General features: G+C 41.3%; 1 protein-coding gene and 1 long non-coding RNA gene across 4 annotated transcripts in view; one reads left to right on the top strand and one right to left on the bottom strand.

Moving 5' to 3' along the window:
- Positions 1-1,902: 1,902 nt before the first annotated feature.
- Positions 1,903-15,191, top strand: part of RUNX1 (RUNX family transcription factor 1) — a 204,359-nt gene continuing 191,070 nt past the window's right edge. Inside the window, exons 1-2 of one of the 2 annotated variants that reach the window (XM_065402432.1) lie at positions 1,903-2,065; positions 11,115-11,231. In XM_065402432.1, the coding sequence (XP_065258504.1) occupies positions 1,903-2,065; positions 11,115-11,231 (280 nt within the window). Of the gene's footprint in view, positions 2,066-10,796; positions 10,933-11,114; positions 11,232-15,191 lie in introns of those variants that run through there. The other variant, XM_065402445.1, reaches the window with a different exon arrangement.
- LOC135877102 (uncharacterized) lies at positions 2,540-11,915 on the bottom strand. Of its 2 annotated transcripts, none has more exons than XR_010561355.1 (3): positions 11,797-11,915; positions 9,186-9,284; positions 2,540-3,150 (listed from the first exon to the last, which is right to left on the bottom strand). It is a non-coding gene; the product is annotated as an uncharacterized LOC135877102 (long non-coding RNA). The 2 variants fall into 2 exon arrangements; XR_010561356.1 differs by lacking the exon at positions 11,797-11,915 and adding an exon at positions 11,673-11,755.

The following is a 15,191-nucleotide window of genomic DNA, read 5'->3' as shown; positions in this document are numbered from 1 at the left end:
CTGATTTTGAGTGCATCAGCCTTTGGGTACCCACCTTGAGCCACCTCAAAGGGGCCTGATCTCAGAAAGTGCTGAGCACCAGCCTTCTGAAAATCAGGCCTTTTTGTTGTGGCCCAAAATGAACACCCAAAATCGCTAGTCACTTGAAATTCTTGGTCTTCAAGTCTGTAGAAAACTTCCTAATTAAAACAGTATTTCCATACAAGCAAGGGAGCGCTCTGAATTTCACTGATCTCTGTCGTACATGAACCTGTGGTTTTGTTAGTTATATTATTGTTAATTATTTTCAATAAGAAATCCCAAGACAGGAAACTCAAATCATAGAAAATATAGTGTATGATCAAGAAATTAATTTAACATAAGCTGGGGTGTGGGAGAAAGGACCAAAACGCCCCGGTGCTTTTTTCAAAGCTGTACCGAACACACAGAGTTCAATCTCTATGGATACAAAAAACAGCCTTTTCATAGTTATTTTTTGTGCTGTCATCATTTATAAGTCATGCAGCAGGAAGAAGAGGATCCTGATTTGATATTGTGGGGAACGTTTTCCTCATGGTTTCCAGGGTTGCTGGGGGGGAAATCACAGCTATTAGAGTCAAATTCTGTTCCCAATTACTCCAGGGTAACTCCATTAAAACAGTGGATTTGCTCTATGTCTACGTGCTGTACGTGAGGGTAAAACTTGACCCGGTAGGTGGAAAGTGACTCAGAGGTTGTAAATTATGACTCAAGGGTATTTTTCCTCCCCCTAAAGATTTTATTTTCAGGTTCCCTCTCACTCTTGTGTCTGCATTTTGAAAGCTCAGCACTCTCTTCTGCTTGTAGGAAACCTTGTACCTCTCTGTACGTTGGCCAATGTATGATCAGCTTTTTCAGTGATATGAAGGACACTTTTTTACTGATGATTGGACATCTCAACCACGTGGTATCCCATCCACCTATTCAAAATGCAGTTTTCTGCCAGGATTAAAGCTTAAACTAACTTCATGTTAAGGGAAACTCTCATAATGAAGTGTTCCATTTACTTCATCATACTGCCAAGTACTGTGCTGCACAGTGTAAAGCAAACTGCATGGCACATGTATACCACAGTGAAGAAAAGGAAAGAAATTATTACACTGATTTATGTAGTGCACATTGCCATAGTGTCTGGGACACCAGATAAGGAGTTGCTGGCTGCATTGGGGATGTGGGGTCAGGGTCTAATTTTCTGCATGTAAAGCAAGGTTAGTAACCACTATGCTTCTGAGCTACCTGCCTAAACCCTGTTCTATTCTAACTAATCTACCTCACATGGTACATGGTGAGTATTTTGGGGAGGGAGGGCAGTAGGTTCGCAAAAAGAGGCAAAATCTCATTCTGCTTAAGAATCATAGAATATCAGGGGTGGAAGGGACCTCAGGAGGTCATCTAGTCCAACCCCCTGCTGAAAGCAGGACCAATTGCCAGACAGATTTTTACCCCAGTTCCCTAAATAGCCCCCTCAAGGATTGAGCTTACAACGCTGGGTTTAGCAGGCCAATGTTCAAACCACTGAGCTATTCCTCCCCCCAAAGAGAGTCTGATGACTAGCTATAGGCCTGATCCAACACCCCTTAGAAGTCAGTGGAAGGACTCTGACATTAGTGAGGGTTGGATTAGGCCCAATAATGTCAGTCAATGGGTGTCAGTGTATTTAGAGTCCATTCTGATTTGGAGCCTGTAAAGTACAGGTGAAGCCCTTGAGGAAATACAGGTAATGACATTATCCTGGCTATACTAGCGTTTGCTGTAAACAAAATGAAAGGGCATTATTTTCTCTGCCAGAGCCCTTACTGGGGGCCAGCAAAAAGTTAGTAGCAGATGGAATAGTAAATTATTATGTGTTTGACTACAAAGGAAACTCAAACCTTTTCTTGCAGGATGCGCCCAGTTCACAGCTGCCATCCGCTTCAATTTAGCACATCTCCAAACCTGCAATTAACTCTATTGAGCGTTTCACTTTGTGGAAAAGGAGCAAACGCAGACAATGCCATAAGGAGTGCACATGGAAGAAAAAGCAGGCAAATCCAGCATGGAAAACAAGGTAAATGATCCCTTTAACCATTCTTTCTTTTGTTAAGCTAGTCCCCAGCAATCCAATCATGGCATTAAACCCTTCCTTTAAAAGAACTGTGATAATAACTTTTTGCAGTGGTTCCAGGCAACTAGGCACTGACACGCTCTTTCATCTTAAGTCTACTTGAACGACAGCATTCCTCTGATTTATTAAGCAATAAAGGTTCATTTATGTGATATCAGGTAAATTTTTTCATGAAGGTCTGGCATATCACTCAACCTCCTCCCCGACAGTCACCTCCACTCCACTCTATGTGAAACACAGCTGCTAAGACCCTCTTCCTTGGCCATTACTCTGACCTCATCCCTGGTTTCCCACTTTCTGCTGCATCAAAGTCAAGTTTTGTGTCCTCAGCTTCAAGACCCTTCATGACTTTTCCCTTCCCTACTTCTCTGCTCTTGTCTCTTTATCATGGCGCCCGCTCCCTACTATAGCAATATGTCGAGGCAAGCCCTGAAAAGTTTATTTATGCATCAATTTTCTGTTTCATATTTCATGCTTTGCAATGTTATATGGCTTTTCCAGGTTACTATGGCCCATTGACATGTCTAGCCATTCAGATAATTCAGTAACAAAATTCTGACTTAAGGTTTCTAAATCTTTAACTCAATGGCATCTGGCTTATACGCATGATGAGGTTTAGTGTTTACACTGGTGGCTTTTCCATTTAAAAGTCAGAGGAAATCTACAGGTCTCATTCTAATATTGTGCTGGGTGGGAGAGGACTAAGAGAAAAGCCGGAACATTTAAGCCTTTATATCTCCTTCCAGCAAAAAGGTAAACAAATGAGAGTTAAAAAGGATAAAATGTCTCAAAAGCAGCAGATGTGAGCAGCTTCTCATCAGTCCTATCTTCCACCCCCATCCACCTTCCCTTTGCAAAATCCAAAGGAAGCCTTGCCACATGATAGTGGGGCTGGAAGAAGTCATGTTAGGGTGCATTGTCCATTCCTTGCAGACAGTTGGGGGAGGGGGCATGATGTCCAGGCATAGTAGTGACAGAAAGTGGCAGCATGACTTCTTAGACAACTCTGTCACCGGGTGTAAGGGAATCTGAAAAACAGAATGGAAAGGCTTCCTTAAGCATGGTTCAGAATTTGCACAGAAGCATGTGCTTTTAGGAACATAAGATGTAAACCAGAAGTGAGCCCCACGGAGGCTGAGTCCAGCCTTCTACCATCACAAGCAACCCCCTCATACAATTGCATCAAAATATTGTCCAGCACAGGGGCATAGACACAAGTGGGCCTGGATGGGCCACAGCCACACTTAGCGTCCAGGCCCACCGAAATAGGGGCTGGAGCCCCCTGAATCCACAGGCTGGGAGGGGGTGAGTCATCCCAGGAGGGGGAGGTGCCAGGGGGCGGGTCTGGGTGGAGGTAGTGCTGGGGCTGGAGACTGGGGCAGCAGCATGTGGCACTGGCAGGAGCGGGACACAGCCAGCCAGGCGGACGGACACCAAGCCGAAGTCAGCCGAAGCTCAAGCCCCGGCGGGGTCCCCCTCTCCCCCATGGTGCGCCCCGCAGCCTATATGCCCTGGGCAACCTCATCTTCTGGTGCCTGCTGAGCAGTAAGGGCCGGCTGGAGGGGCTGGGGAGAGGTGCCCCCTTGTCATTGCCTGCCCGCCCACCTGAAAGTCGAGGCCCAGCCAGTTTTCCTGTTCTGGCTATGCCACTGGTCCAGCTCTCTCTTCAAACTAATTAAATACTGTAGTTTGCCCCGACAACTCCTGTTGGGAGGCTGTTCCAGAACCTCACCCCTCTTATAGTTAGAAACCTTCCAATTTCCAGCCTGAATTTGTTCATGGCCAGTTTATATCCACTTGTTCTTGGTGCTGACACCGTCCATTAGCTTAAGTAGCACTTCACCCTCTCTGTTATTTACCCTCCTGATGTATTTATAGACAGCAATCACATCCCATTCCATCCCAGCCTTCTTTTTGCTAGACTAAACAAGCCAACCTCTTCCAGTCTCCTCTCATAGGATAGGCCCTCCATTCCCCTGAACATGCTCTTCTCTGTACTTGCTCCAGTTTACATTAATCTTTCTTGAATGTGGGTGATCAGAGTTGTACACAGTATTCCAAATAGAGTCTTACTAATGTCTTGTACAATTACATTGATACTTCTCTATCTCGATTGGAAATGCCTCGCCTGATACATCCTAGGATCACATTTGCCTTTTTTACAGACACATCACATTGGTGGCTCAAAATCATTTACTATGCTGGACCCACACATCCAGGTCTCTCTCCTCCTCTGTCACTTCCAACTGATGAGCACCCAGCTTGTAGCAGAAATTCTTATGATTAGACCCTAAATGGATGACTTTGCACTTTGTACTATTGAATTTCATCCCATTTCTATCACGCACCAGTCTTCAAGGTCATCCAGCTCTTCCTGTGTAATATTCCGATCCTCCTCTGCACTGACAATGCCTCCCAACTTTGTATCATCAGCACATTTCACTAGCCCACTCCTGCTTTTTGTGCCAAGGTTATTAATAAAAATATTGAATAAAATTAGTCCCAAGACCAGTCCTTGAGGAACTCCATGGGTAACCTCTCTCCAGTCCGATAATTCATCTTTCAGCACAACTCGTTGCCTTCCCCCTCCTGTTAACCAGTTCCTTCTCCATCTTACAATTTTTGTACTGATCCCCATCTTCTCTAGTGTAACTAATAATTTCCCATGTGCCATGTGGTACTGTCATATGCTTTACTGAAATCCACATCTATTAGATCTACTGCATTTCTCTTATCTAAAAAATCAGTTATTTTCTTAAAGAAGGAAATTAAGTTAGTTTGGCATGATCTACTTTTGGTAAGCCCGTGGCGCATTACATCCCCTTTACCATTTACCTCTATGGATTTAATTGTTCTTTCCTTCACAATGTGGTCTAAAGCCTTGCAAAATGTTGAGGTCAGACTAACAAGTCTGTAATTGCCTGGATCACTTTTCCACCCTTTTTAAAACATGGGTCCAATGTTAGTTATTCTCCAGTCATATGGTACTACCCCCAAATAGGTAGATTATTTAAAAAATCCTTGCTACTGGATTAGCAATCTCATGTGCTACTTCTTTCAGTTTTCTGGGATGGAAATGATCTGGTCCCTCCAAACTGAGAGCATTAAACTCTTTAAGATTTTCTTCTACCTCAGATGTGGCAACTTCCATTTCTAGACACGCATTTCTATCAACCATACTGCCTTCATGCACATGGTCCATATTGATCGACCTTATTGAAAACCAAGGCACAATATTTATTTAGTTTTGGGCCATACCTGGATTACCTTTAAACTCATCCATGCCACATAGCAGCCCAACCTCACCCTTCCTTATTTTCTTTTTATTTATATAACTTTAAAAAACCCTCCTATTTATTTTAATTTCCTTTGCAAGAGCTAATTCAGCTCGACTTTTAGCAGTTCTCACTTTAGTCCTATGTTTTCTAACCTCCACGGTGTAGTTTCCTTTTCTGATGACCTTTTTGAGGTGGTTATTCATGCGGCTTGGTCTGAAGCCTTTCCCTACTTATTTATACTTCTCTGTGTTGAGCCAAACCTTACTGAGGGTTGCCCATGACTAGTTAGCACACCAAGTATCACACATCTGAGAGCATGGGCCCTTGCTTTTCACTGTAGCAACAGGATGTGTCTAATACGCAGACTATACCCAAGGGCCCAATAAGTGCTACTGCATTAGATGTATGTTGTGTGTCTGGAAGACCTCAAGGGATTAAAGTGATTCTAAATTGAAAGGAGGGTGAAAACTGAGAGCCTGGTGACACTGGAGAAAAGAAACCCTTTTGTTTATGTACAACTGGTCACTTGTAGGGCAGATGGAAAAAATGTGGGCCTCCCTACATTGTTGTGTCAAACCTCAAACTGGAAACCTGACCTTGAGACTCCTCCTGAGACAGACCAGTGTAATCCCCAAATCATTCTGCCTTGGGTATCTCAGCAGCCTGTGGCTTTCTGCAGCTGGGTGATGATTTGCCATTGGTTACTATGCTCTTCAAGGAAACAAATAGTTTCAACATAGAGATTGGGCACTCTAAGGCTACGTCTACACGGGGATAAAAAACGCACAGCTGGCTCAGGTCATCTTACAGGGCTCTGGCTCCAGGCTGAAAATTGCTGTGTAGATGTTCGGGCCCCACAAGCCTGAGTTAGCTGACCCAGGACAGGGTTTTTTTTCCCTTGTGTAGATGTACCCTAAGAGAAAAATACTGTTGATGTGGGCATTTTCACATATTCACATAATTTATCTAATAAGGTCATGTTCCTAATTTAGCCGTTGAATGAAATTCTCAAAGCAAAAAGGATTTGCCCTTAAAAATCCCAACTGTTAGTATCAGAGGGGTAGCCGTGTTAGTCTGGATCTGTAAAAAGCAACAGAGAGTCCTGTGGCACCTTTAAGACTAACCGATGTATTGGAGCATAAGCTTTCTTGGGTGAATACCCACTTCGTCGGATGTATCCGACGAAGTGGGCATTCACCCACGAAAGCTTATGCTCCAATACATCGGTTAGTCTTAAAGGTGCCACAGGACTCTCTGTTGCTTTCAACTGTTAGTTTCACCCTGTGACTTCTTTACTTTTTCAAAATTTGGAAACACCACCGGAGTTTGAAGAGGACATGTTCACCTTTAACCTAGAGTCAGATTTCACAGTATTCAGACATGTACAACGTCGAGACCTATTTACTTGAAGTCATGTTCCAGCTAATGACTAGCTAATGGGGTCATGTTCCTCAGTCAACTGTGGGAAATAAATTCTTTAACATCACTAGACCTTTGACCCCTGCCCAATACACCATATACCAAATTAAACAAATGACTACTGGCACATTAATTTGCTCTTTCATAGTGTCATGTGACCACTTGACAATTTGCTTCATGATGTGTCAGTTTCCAGAATTAAGTATGATATTACCTAAATGTTAAAAAGCTGTTATTAGAAAGCAAAGGACTCCAGATAATAGTCATGTGATTGTTATGTGGAACTTTATTTAGAAGAGCCAGAGTCCAGATTTAAAAAAATCTAGCAGAGACCAATTTTAATTAGAATGCAGTGCCCATAGTAGTATTTTCATAAACTCCTTGGGGCAGGGATTGTCATTGTGAGAAATTCTTCAGCATCTTCCTTTCTTTTGTACATTGCCAGATAACCTGGCAATAAATAATGACATATATAACTATAACTATAGCATTTCCATTACATTTTACCTAACGCCACTACAAAATCATACCTCAACACATTCAGTATTTCTGCTAAGAATTGCCAGGTGTAACCCATCTTTGTTAGTATTAATGGAGAGCTTCCTTAACTGGCACATCAAAGGCCTAGGAATATAGTAGTTAATGCTTCAACTTAAGTTTAGAATGGACCTGAAAAACAACACTCAAATCTGGGTTCCAGTGTTCTGTTCTATGATCCCTTTCCCTAAAGTTCAAAATGTATGGATGTTAGCAAAGCATTTTCAGATGCTGTGTTTTGTAGCAGAGTAGAAACTGCAGTGGCAGGATACATGTTGAAACACTTCGTTTTTTCTCTTGCATCATCTGCAGTAATTCTGAGGTGTTAAAACCAGCCCAGTTGTTGCTTCTCACATAGCATAGTTATGCCACTCCTGGCGTGGCAAATGACTGAGGTGAAGGCATTAACATAGCTAACATTCAGCATGCAGTGGCACTTTGTCCCTAGTGCTATGCCCACAGCCCTGCTGACCATTATAGCATATGCTACGGCTGTCTGAGTATCTAGCTGCCTGGGTATCTGTGAGCTTTCCCAGCCCTGTGATTATTAGAACAAGAGAAATAAAAAGTGGCTTTAGTTTAGTTATGAGGGGGAGGGATAGCTCAGTGGTTTGAGCATTGGCCTGCTAAACCTACAGTTGTGAGCTCAATCCTTGAGGGGGCCATTTAGGGAACTGGGGTAAAAATCTGTCTGGGGATTGGTACTGCTTTAAGCAGGGGGTTGGACTAGACAAGGTCCCTTCCAGCCCTGATATTCTAACAGTGGTTTGTATACCTGAAGACTGGAATCATTGCTGCATTGAGTTACTAGGGCTCCTTGTGAAAGCTTCTCTTACTTAGTGATCTAGACAATGGGATAGAAGCAAGAGTCAGGCAAAGTGGACAAAACCGATTTTTTTCCACTTTCTGTAAAAGTAAGTTGATCCAAGCACTGCCCTCCACAGCCCTTCAGAATTTCCATGCATTGATTTCACTAGAAAAGCATGTATCCTCTCGGTAAGAACTTCCTAAAAGAAATGCACATCCTATTTTGAAATGACTTTATCAAATAGAACTGAGCTAATAAGTCATAACAAATAATTTATTCAACCAATTTTGCCTTGAATCTTGCATGTCCTTTGCATGCCTGTGAACAGACTGTGGCTTTCTTGTGTTCCTTATCAAAATAATAATTTAAAACATATTTTTGTGACTTGTTTGGCCAAATTGTGAGGTGTGTTGCTGTGTATGATTGGCTGAATAAGCCACATGATACTGTTTCTGTTGTCTAATTAGCTGAGCTTAATTCTCACAACCAGGTTTCTGGAGAAAAGGCTTGTAGAAAGTGAATTTGGAATTTGCTTTTCATGTGTTCAGATGGGTAAGCGTAAACCTCATTTTCCAATGGGCATTCACAGAGTAAAACCCATTTGCATGAATGTTCATGGCAAGGGAACACAAAAAAGGAGGAAATATGAAAGTGAATTTGTTTTAAAAAATTAGGATAGATGCTGGAAGTCGGGGTGCTGGGAGTACAGCAGCATCCTCTGGCTTAACATGGTTTCCATCATAGACAGGGTTTACCTTACAGTTTGATTCAATGGCTTTCAGCACCCCCACTATAAAAACTGTTCCAGCGCCACTGAAAATTAGAACAAATATTGGAGGAAGTATTTTTGCATTATTCATCTAGCTCTATTATCAAGTAATTTAGACTCTAAATATTTGGCCAACCTTTTTGTTTAATGGATTATAGAGGGGGGAATACCTAGCGTCCCCATCCCAATCCCAATGTTCTTGTAGGACCCTTCTGAGCTCCCTCTGCTGGTTCAGACATAGCAATTACCAACCTGATGCTGTTCCCAGCTCTGTGTTGAGACTTGTATCATCAGTCATACTCAAGCACCAAGCAAGGAAATAAGCCGACAGCACCATGTAAATTGCAGCTGCTTTAGAAACACAAGAGATAAGTCAACGTTAGCCAAATGGAAAGGACAAAGTCAAGGAGAGGAAGAGATTTTATTTTCCCACAACAAAATTAGTGTAGGGAAAAATCCACAAGTCAATATGATACCTCACACCATTGAAAGTATGGGTTTGTTATTATGTAATGGAGATATGATTCAGGTGGGGAAATCCTTATTCCTGTGTGTGCCCCGTGGATGTCAGAGGGGCTCTGTGGTTTTAGGGTCTGGGTGCATGAGTCCAATTGCAGTACTGTGGACTTAGATTGTCAACTCTTCAGGGGAGGGACTTTGTGTTCCTTTGTGTTTGTGCAGCACCCAGTTCAATGGGCCGTGATCCAAATAGGGGCCTCCTGTAACTACTGCAATACAAATAATAGCAACATAGCCAATGTGTACTACTTTTTCCTCAGGCTACACTTTTAACTGTATTTGTTGCATTGCATGTGCAAGACAATACTCTTTCTGATATGCTGTGTGAATTGGTTCATTTCTTCTATTGTTACTGGTTCCTTGGCAAATGTTTAATAGCTTAAAAAGCTCCTGGCTTCTGTACAGGTGTGAGGTATCATATTGATTTGCATTGAAGTGCAAAAAGGTAGTTGTCCAGTATTCAGAAGAGGGGAGAAAGGAGACAATAGCTGGCATAACAGTCACTTCATTGTTCTGAAATAAGTAGCTTTTTTTTTTCTCTATAGTGCTCTGACCAGAATCAGACCAGCATGGGCTGGGCTATTCTGTTTCTAAAGGAGCTCCACTATTTTAGACAGAAATTTAGAATATTGTGTTCTTTGATCAATCTCTTATTCACTATATCCTAAAAACTGATGAGTCTTTACTCAGTTTTCACTCAGGTAGAACTCCTTCTGAAGTCAATGGGAGCTTTGCCTGGGAAAGGACTACAGGATTTGGCCCTTTGTCAGTAACTTACAATGATACCAGTCTTTGTTGCCAGCTTATACAGACTGACTTCCTTCAAGTCCTTTCTTACAGATACTATAGGTTGAAATTCATAATTTCTTCTTTTAATTTTTACACTGCAGATTTGTATCCATTTATATTCTTCTTCATCAGCTAGTGGATTTTTCCTACAGCTGATTTCTAAGGTTTTAAATGATGACATATGCATCCTCCTTTAGCAGCCGACTAATACCAGGGTTTGAATTACTATTGAATAAGCAGCAATGAAATCTCTATCAAAATAATCGGTAGTTCCAAAAACCACAAACAACAAAACAAGCAGAGTTGTACTAAATCAGCAAGACCATTTACAGAATGAGGGGCTGTGAGTCACTTTCCCCCCCCTCCCTCTGCAAAATCTACTCTGTTTCTTTTCTCAGCCTAGGGGAGGGCAGGTGGAGTGGGTAGGGCATTGCTTAGAAAGTTTTGGTTTTTTTTTTTAAGTCGACATCACTCAAATCATGTGATCGGCACAGACCAATTGAGACAGGTTGTGGAAAGGGGAACAGTTAAATTTGTAATTTTGGTTGTGTGAAACACTTCTTTGGGCCTCATAAACAACCACAGAACCACAAGTTGGGTACAGAGGCAGTCACACAAGAGCGGGTCCGGGATATTGGTCAGCAGACAGGGCAAATCGTTTTGACTGCAAACCACAGAGTTTCGTAGAGTGGTAAGCATCATCAAACCACAACTGATCCGCTATTTTTTTTTTTTAACAATTTCAGTGTTTGTTTTAGAAAAAGAATCTTATTATCTGACTTATGTTGCTTCAAAGGCACTAAGACAAAATAGAAAGCAATGGCCAGGAGGAGGGTTATAACAATGACCATTCTTACTTTTTCACTTCCCAAGGTGAAAGAAATCATATATTCCCCCACTTTAAAGAGAGAGTAAGTTTTAAAGAGGAAACTATGGCTTCAAACAGCGTATTTGAGTCATTTCCTTCTTACCAGCAGTGCTTCATGAGAGGTAAGTGCTATTCAGTGCTGTTAAATATACTTTGGACTGTCCCATGTTTAAGAAAATGCATGTTTGTTGCACATTTCAGGAAATGCTTACAATATATAGTTTTCCACTTCTGTTTTCTTTGAAAAATTCTTACTGAAGCTAATGTCTGAGGTTATTGGTTTATTAGCTCATTATTTGTCAATTCGTTAGCGATATTATTATAATTCACTTAAGCTGTTCAAATAGTCATGGCATCCTCACAAATTTTCCTTTTGTAAATCCATGTATACTATTCATGTGAGTTACACACACTACAATAGCAGTAGCATCAACCTTTTTGGTTCTTTTGGCAGAATCATTGCTTTTGAGCTACGGTCATTAAAAATAACAGCCAACGGTATGCTACACATATCACAGACTAAAACAAGCACAGTACTGAATGAAGAGCAAGCTCATACGTACAGCCAGCAGAGCGTGATGCTGTCTCATTTTTGCTACTTTGCCAGTCTGGGTAAAGGAAGAAGCACGCTCACTGGAAACAAGTAAGAAAAGCTCAGAAACTTGCTTAAAGGTAGTTGCAACTCACATAGCCCAGGCGAAGAAGAGGATCAGTACATTTAGTGTTGCTTTTGATGCCGTGTCACTCTCTGATGATTCTAAATTATTGGCTGAAGCCATACCACATCCTCTGAGGAGGGGAAAAAAATTAAACTGCAACATCCAGAGAAGTCTGGCTTTTCCAGACAGTGACAAAGAAGTTTCACAAGCCTGGTCTAATAATCTCACAGCCCTCGGTAGATCAGATGCTTTAATCATTAGTTATTCATATTAGTAAGCAAGTGGACTAGTGTGAGAAATGTCTCTGCATTCTTGCAGCTAGCCCCCTAAATAGCCTGATACAACTGAACTCTTTCCCCTAAACACCAATCTTCTGACTGTTTCAAGCCATGTGTGCAGGGACATGCATATTCAGTTTGAAATGAATGCAAAACCATACAGAGATCACTCATCGATTTGGCGGTGGTGCTGTGGGAGAATAACATTTTATAACTCTTCAGTTACAGAAAGTTTCCCGGCCTCAGTAGTGTCAGCGTGAGTCATTAGTTATTCATATTAATAATCAAGCTGTGGAATGCGGAAGGCTTGTCAGCTGCCTTGTCACAACCAGCTACATTGCAAGCCCCCTGTTGTTGCTGCAGCTTGGGGCCCCTTTGATTTGAAAACAGGGTGAATGCACAGAAGAAGAATGTCATCGCCACTCTCTTTTTACCCTGCAAATGAAAGGTTTTAAGTACATTTCTACTGGCATCAGAGGAGTTTTCAATCATGATGAGCTGTATGAGTCACACATTCTTACAGCATCTTCTAGCCTGTGCAGCAGAGATACTGGAGCTCTAGCAAGAAGCTGCTAACTGCTCCCCTGGCTCCCTCTGAACTAGCATTTCCTTTGGGCTACTAATAAGCAAAGGAAGCAATATTGGTAGAATAACAAGAAGGATCTTCCTGCATTTAGTCAGCTTTTTTTTTTAACTCGCCCAAATGTTTGTTTGCTATTTTATCTGCAGTTCAGGAAGACTTATTAAGGAAATTTTGTTCATTTGATAAGGTAATAAAGAGTGAACCCTGTGGGGCAGTGCTTGAAGTACTAATGCCCAGCCAGCCTGTAGCAGAGTTCTGGAGATAACAGGAGCTGTACCGAGGCACCATATTTAAGTAGCATCAGGGAAGCTAGTAAAACACTAAAGATCAAGGGCCAAATTCTCTGCAGGCATGAATTGCTGAAGCTCCATTACAGGCAGTGGATCTGTGTGAGTTTACACTAGCAGAGAATTTAGCTCCAACAAATTGTGTGCATGGCAAGAGTGTCCAACTGTATTATTATTCATTATTTATCTTATCGTAGCCCCAGGGGCCCCAGTCTGGGACCAGGACCCCATTGTTCTAGATGTTGCATGGATATCTTGGATCAGATTCTGATCTCGGCTATTCTGAGTAAGTGAGATCAAAATGGCCCGCTAACTGTACGTTAGGAAAGTTTGGGCAACAGTTCTTCAGTTGAGTTAGAAAGTGAATGTTTCATAATCACCAAAGAATAAAGCATTTAAACATGAAAGCCTATGAGAGTTTTCCAAACATGCTTTTTTTGCTTCTTCCTCTTCTTAAATGAACTTCAGACAATTTAAAATACTTAACAAAAGCGCTGTTTAGGGCCTCGGGGCAAGAAAAATAATCATTCCTCTGGACGAATTGTTCTCACCCATATTTCTCAATAGTGTTTACACAGACTAGTCATTAAAAATGTCCAAAATGGTCTTTTTTTTCCCGCCAAAATTTATTGCACTTTCTCTCTCAAGTGAAATTATGAGGTAAAAGGGAAAATAACAAGTTGTTTTCTGCCATGAATTTACTTTATCAGTCCATGCAGTCCTCTCAGAAGGAAATCCATAACTCTTTTTTAGCGTGATACTATGTGAAAATTGGGAAAAAAAGAGGGGAGTGGGGAAGCAAAACAATTGTTTCACCGTCTGTGAACAGTGACAGACTTAGAAAGCCTGACATATTAATTTAATGTGGTACACCACAAAGGATATGGCCCTTTTTCTATCGCACCACACCAGGTCCTCCCTTGTGCCACTAGGTAAAGAAATGAAGATTGTATTGAAACTTCTGCTGGAGCATCATGCATGCTGAACACATTAAAATGTTTGTCAGGACTACTTCTAATGAGTGCCTTATTTTCCTAGTTGTATGATTTCAATGCAAGTTTGGGGTGGATGGCAGGAGTATAAGGGAAGAGTACTCCTAAGGGTCTTGCTAAACTGCAGCCAGCAGAAAGCAGTCAACCCATCTTTCTGTCGAATATGGGATTATATCATCAAGGCTCTTATGTTGTAGTCTGTGTCTGATCTGTTCTTCCTGTGCAAGCCCGTATTATTGTGAAAGTTTTCTCTCTGCTAGAAACATCCCATGCAGGTTGTATCAATGGGGTTGCAGCAATGATATTTTTGGAGCAGGGAGAACGTGAAAATAAATTCCCTTGGAATTTCTTGTGGTTAAATAATGTATAAAATAAGAAATAGGGATTTGAAAGCTGTTTCCTTGCATTCTTGGAATTAAAAAAAATTTACTATTCCCTAATGCGGCCTAATAATTTTGCCTGTTATGAAAAAGAGAATCGCAAGTCTTGTTGTAGGGGTTTTTAGGGAGATGCATGTAGCATGGAATATTTTGGAAGCGTAGGTTATATCTCCTCATCTTCCCTTTGTTGTGAAGTCTGGCTAGTTATTTCCATATATGGAAGAGGTTGCTTCTGGATTTTGTCTCTTTGTTTTTTAATTAAGGCACTTAAAGCTTGTGGGTAGGTGCAATTCTCTTAGAAAAGTATATGACTCGCTGCTGTCTTATTACTTATAATTTATATTATGGTAGTGTCCAGATTGGGACCCTTTTATTCTGAGTAATGTACAAAAATCTTACTGACCTTGCTCTAAACAGTTTGCAGTTAAGGTCCAGATCTTGAAAACACTTACGCATGTGCTTATCTTTGCTCATTAAAGTCCATGGCTCTGACTTGTCCTGCAGTTGGATCCAGGAAATCAGTAGTTCTCCTTGGGTCAAAAGAGTCTGTCTAATCAGAAATTCTCTATTATCTGAGTCTAGATTATGTGTATCCCCTGGTTATGACTCACTCAATAGCTTCTCTTGTTAGAGAGTATGAGACTTCCTTTCATATGAATATTTGTCTCTAAAATATTTTGGACTAATGGTGGTATAATATGTCCTCCAACAGCTACCATAAAGGCAGGTTATCTGAATAGCTTTCTTGATATCCCTCTTTGAATCTAGATGTTGAATGATATATGTGGCATGGCTTATACTTAGCAGTGTAAATAAACACACTCATTGACTGCAGTCAAGGGTACTATTCATGGTAATAATCACCGTCCTTAGTGGTGTTTCCATGATCAGACTTTTAGTTCT

The sequence above is a fragment of the Emys orbicularis genome, chromosome 1 (genome assembly GCF_028017835.1).
Source record: "Emys orbicularis isolate rEmyOrb1 chromosome 1, rEmyOrb1.hap1, whole genome shotgun sequence".
Classification (NCBI taxonomy): Eukaryota; Metazoa; Chordata; order Testudines; family Emydidae; genus Emys; species Emys orbicularis.
Note: the sequence above shows the minus strand (reverse complement) of the source record. Positions and strands in the feature narration are given on the sequence as shown.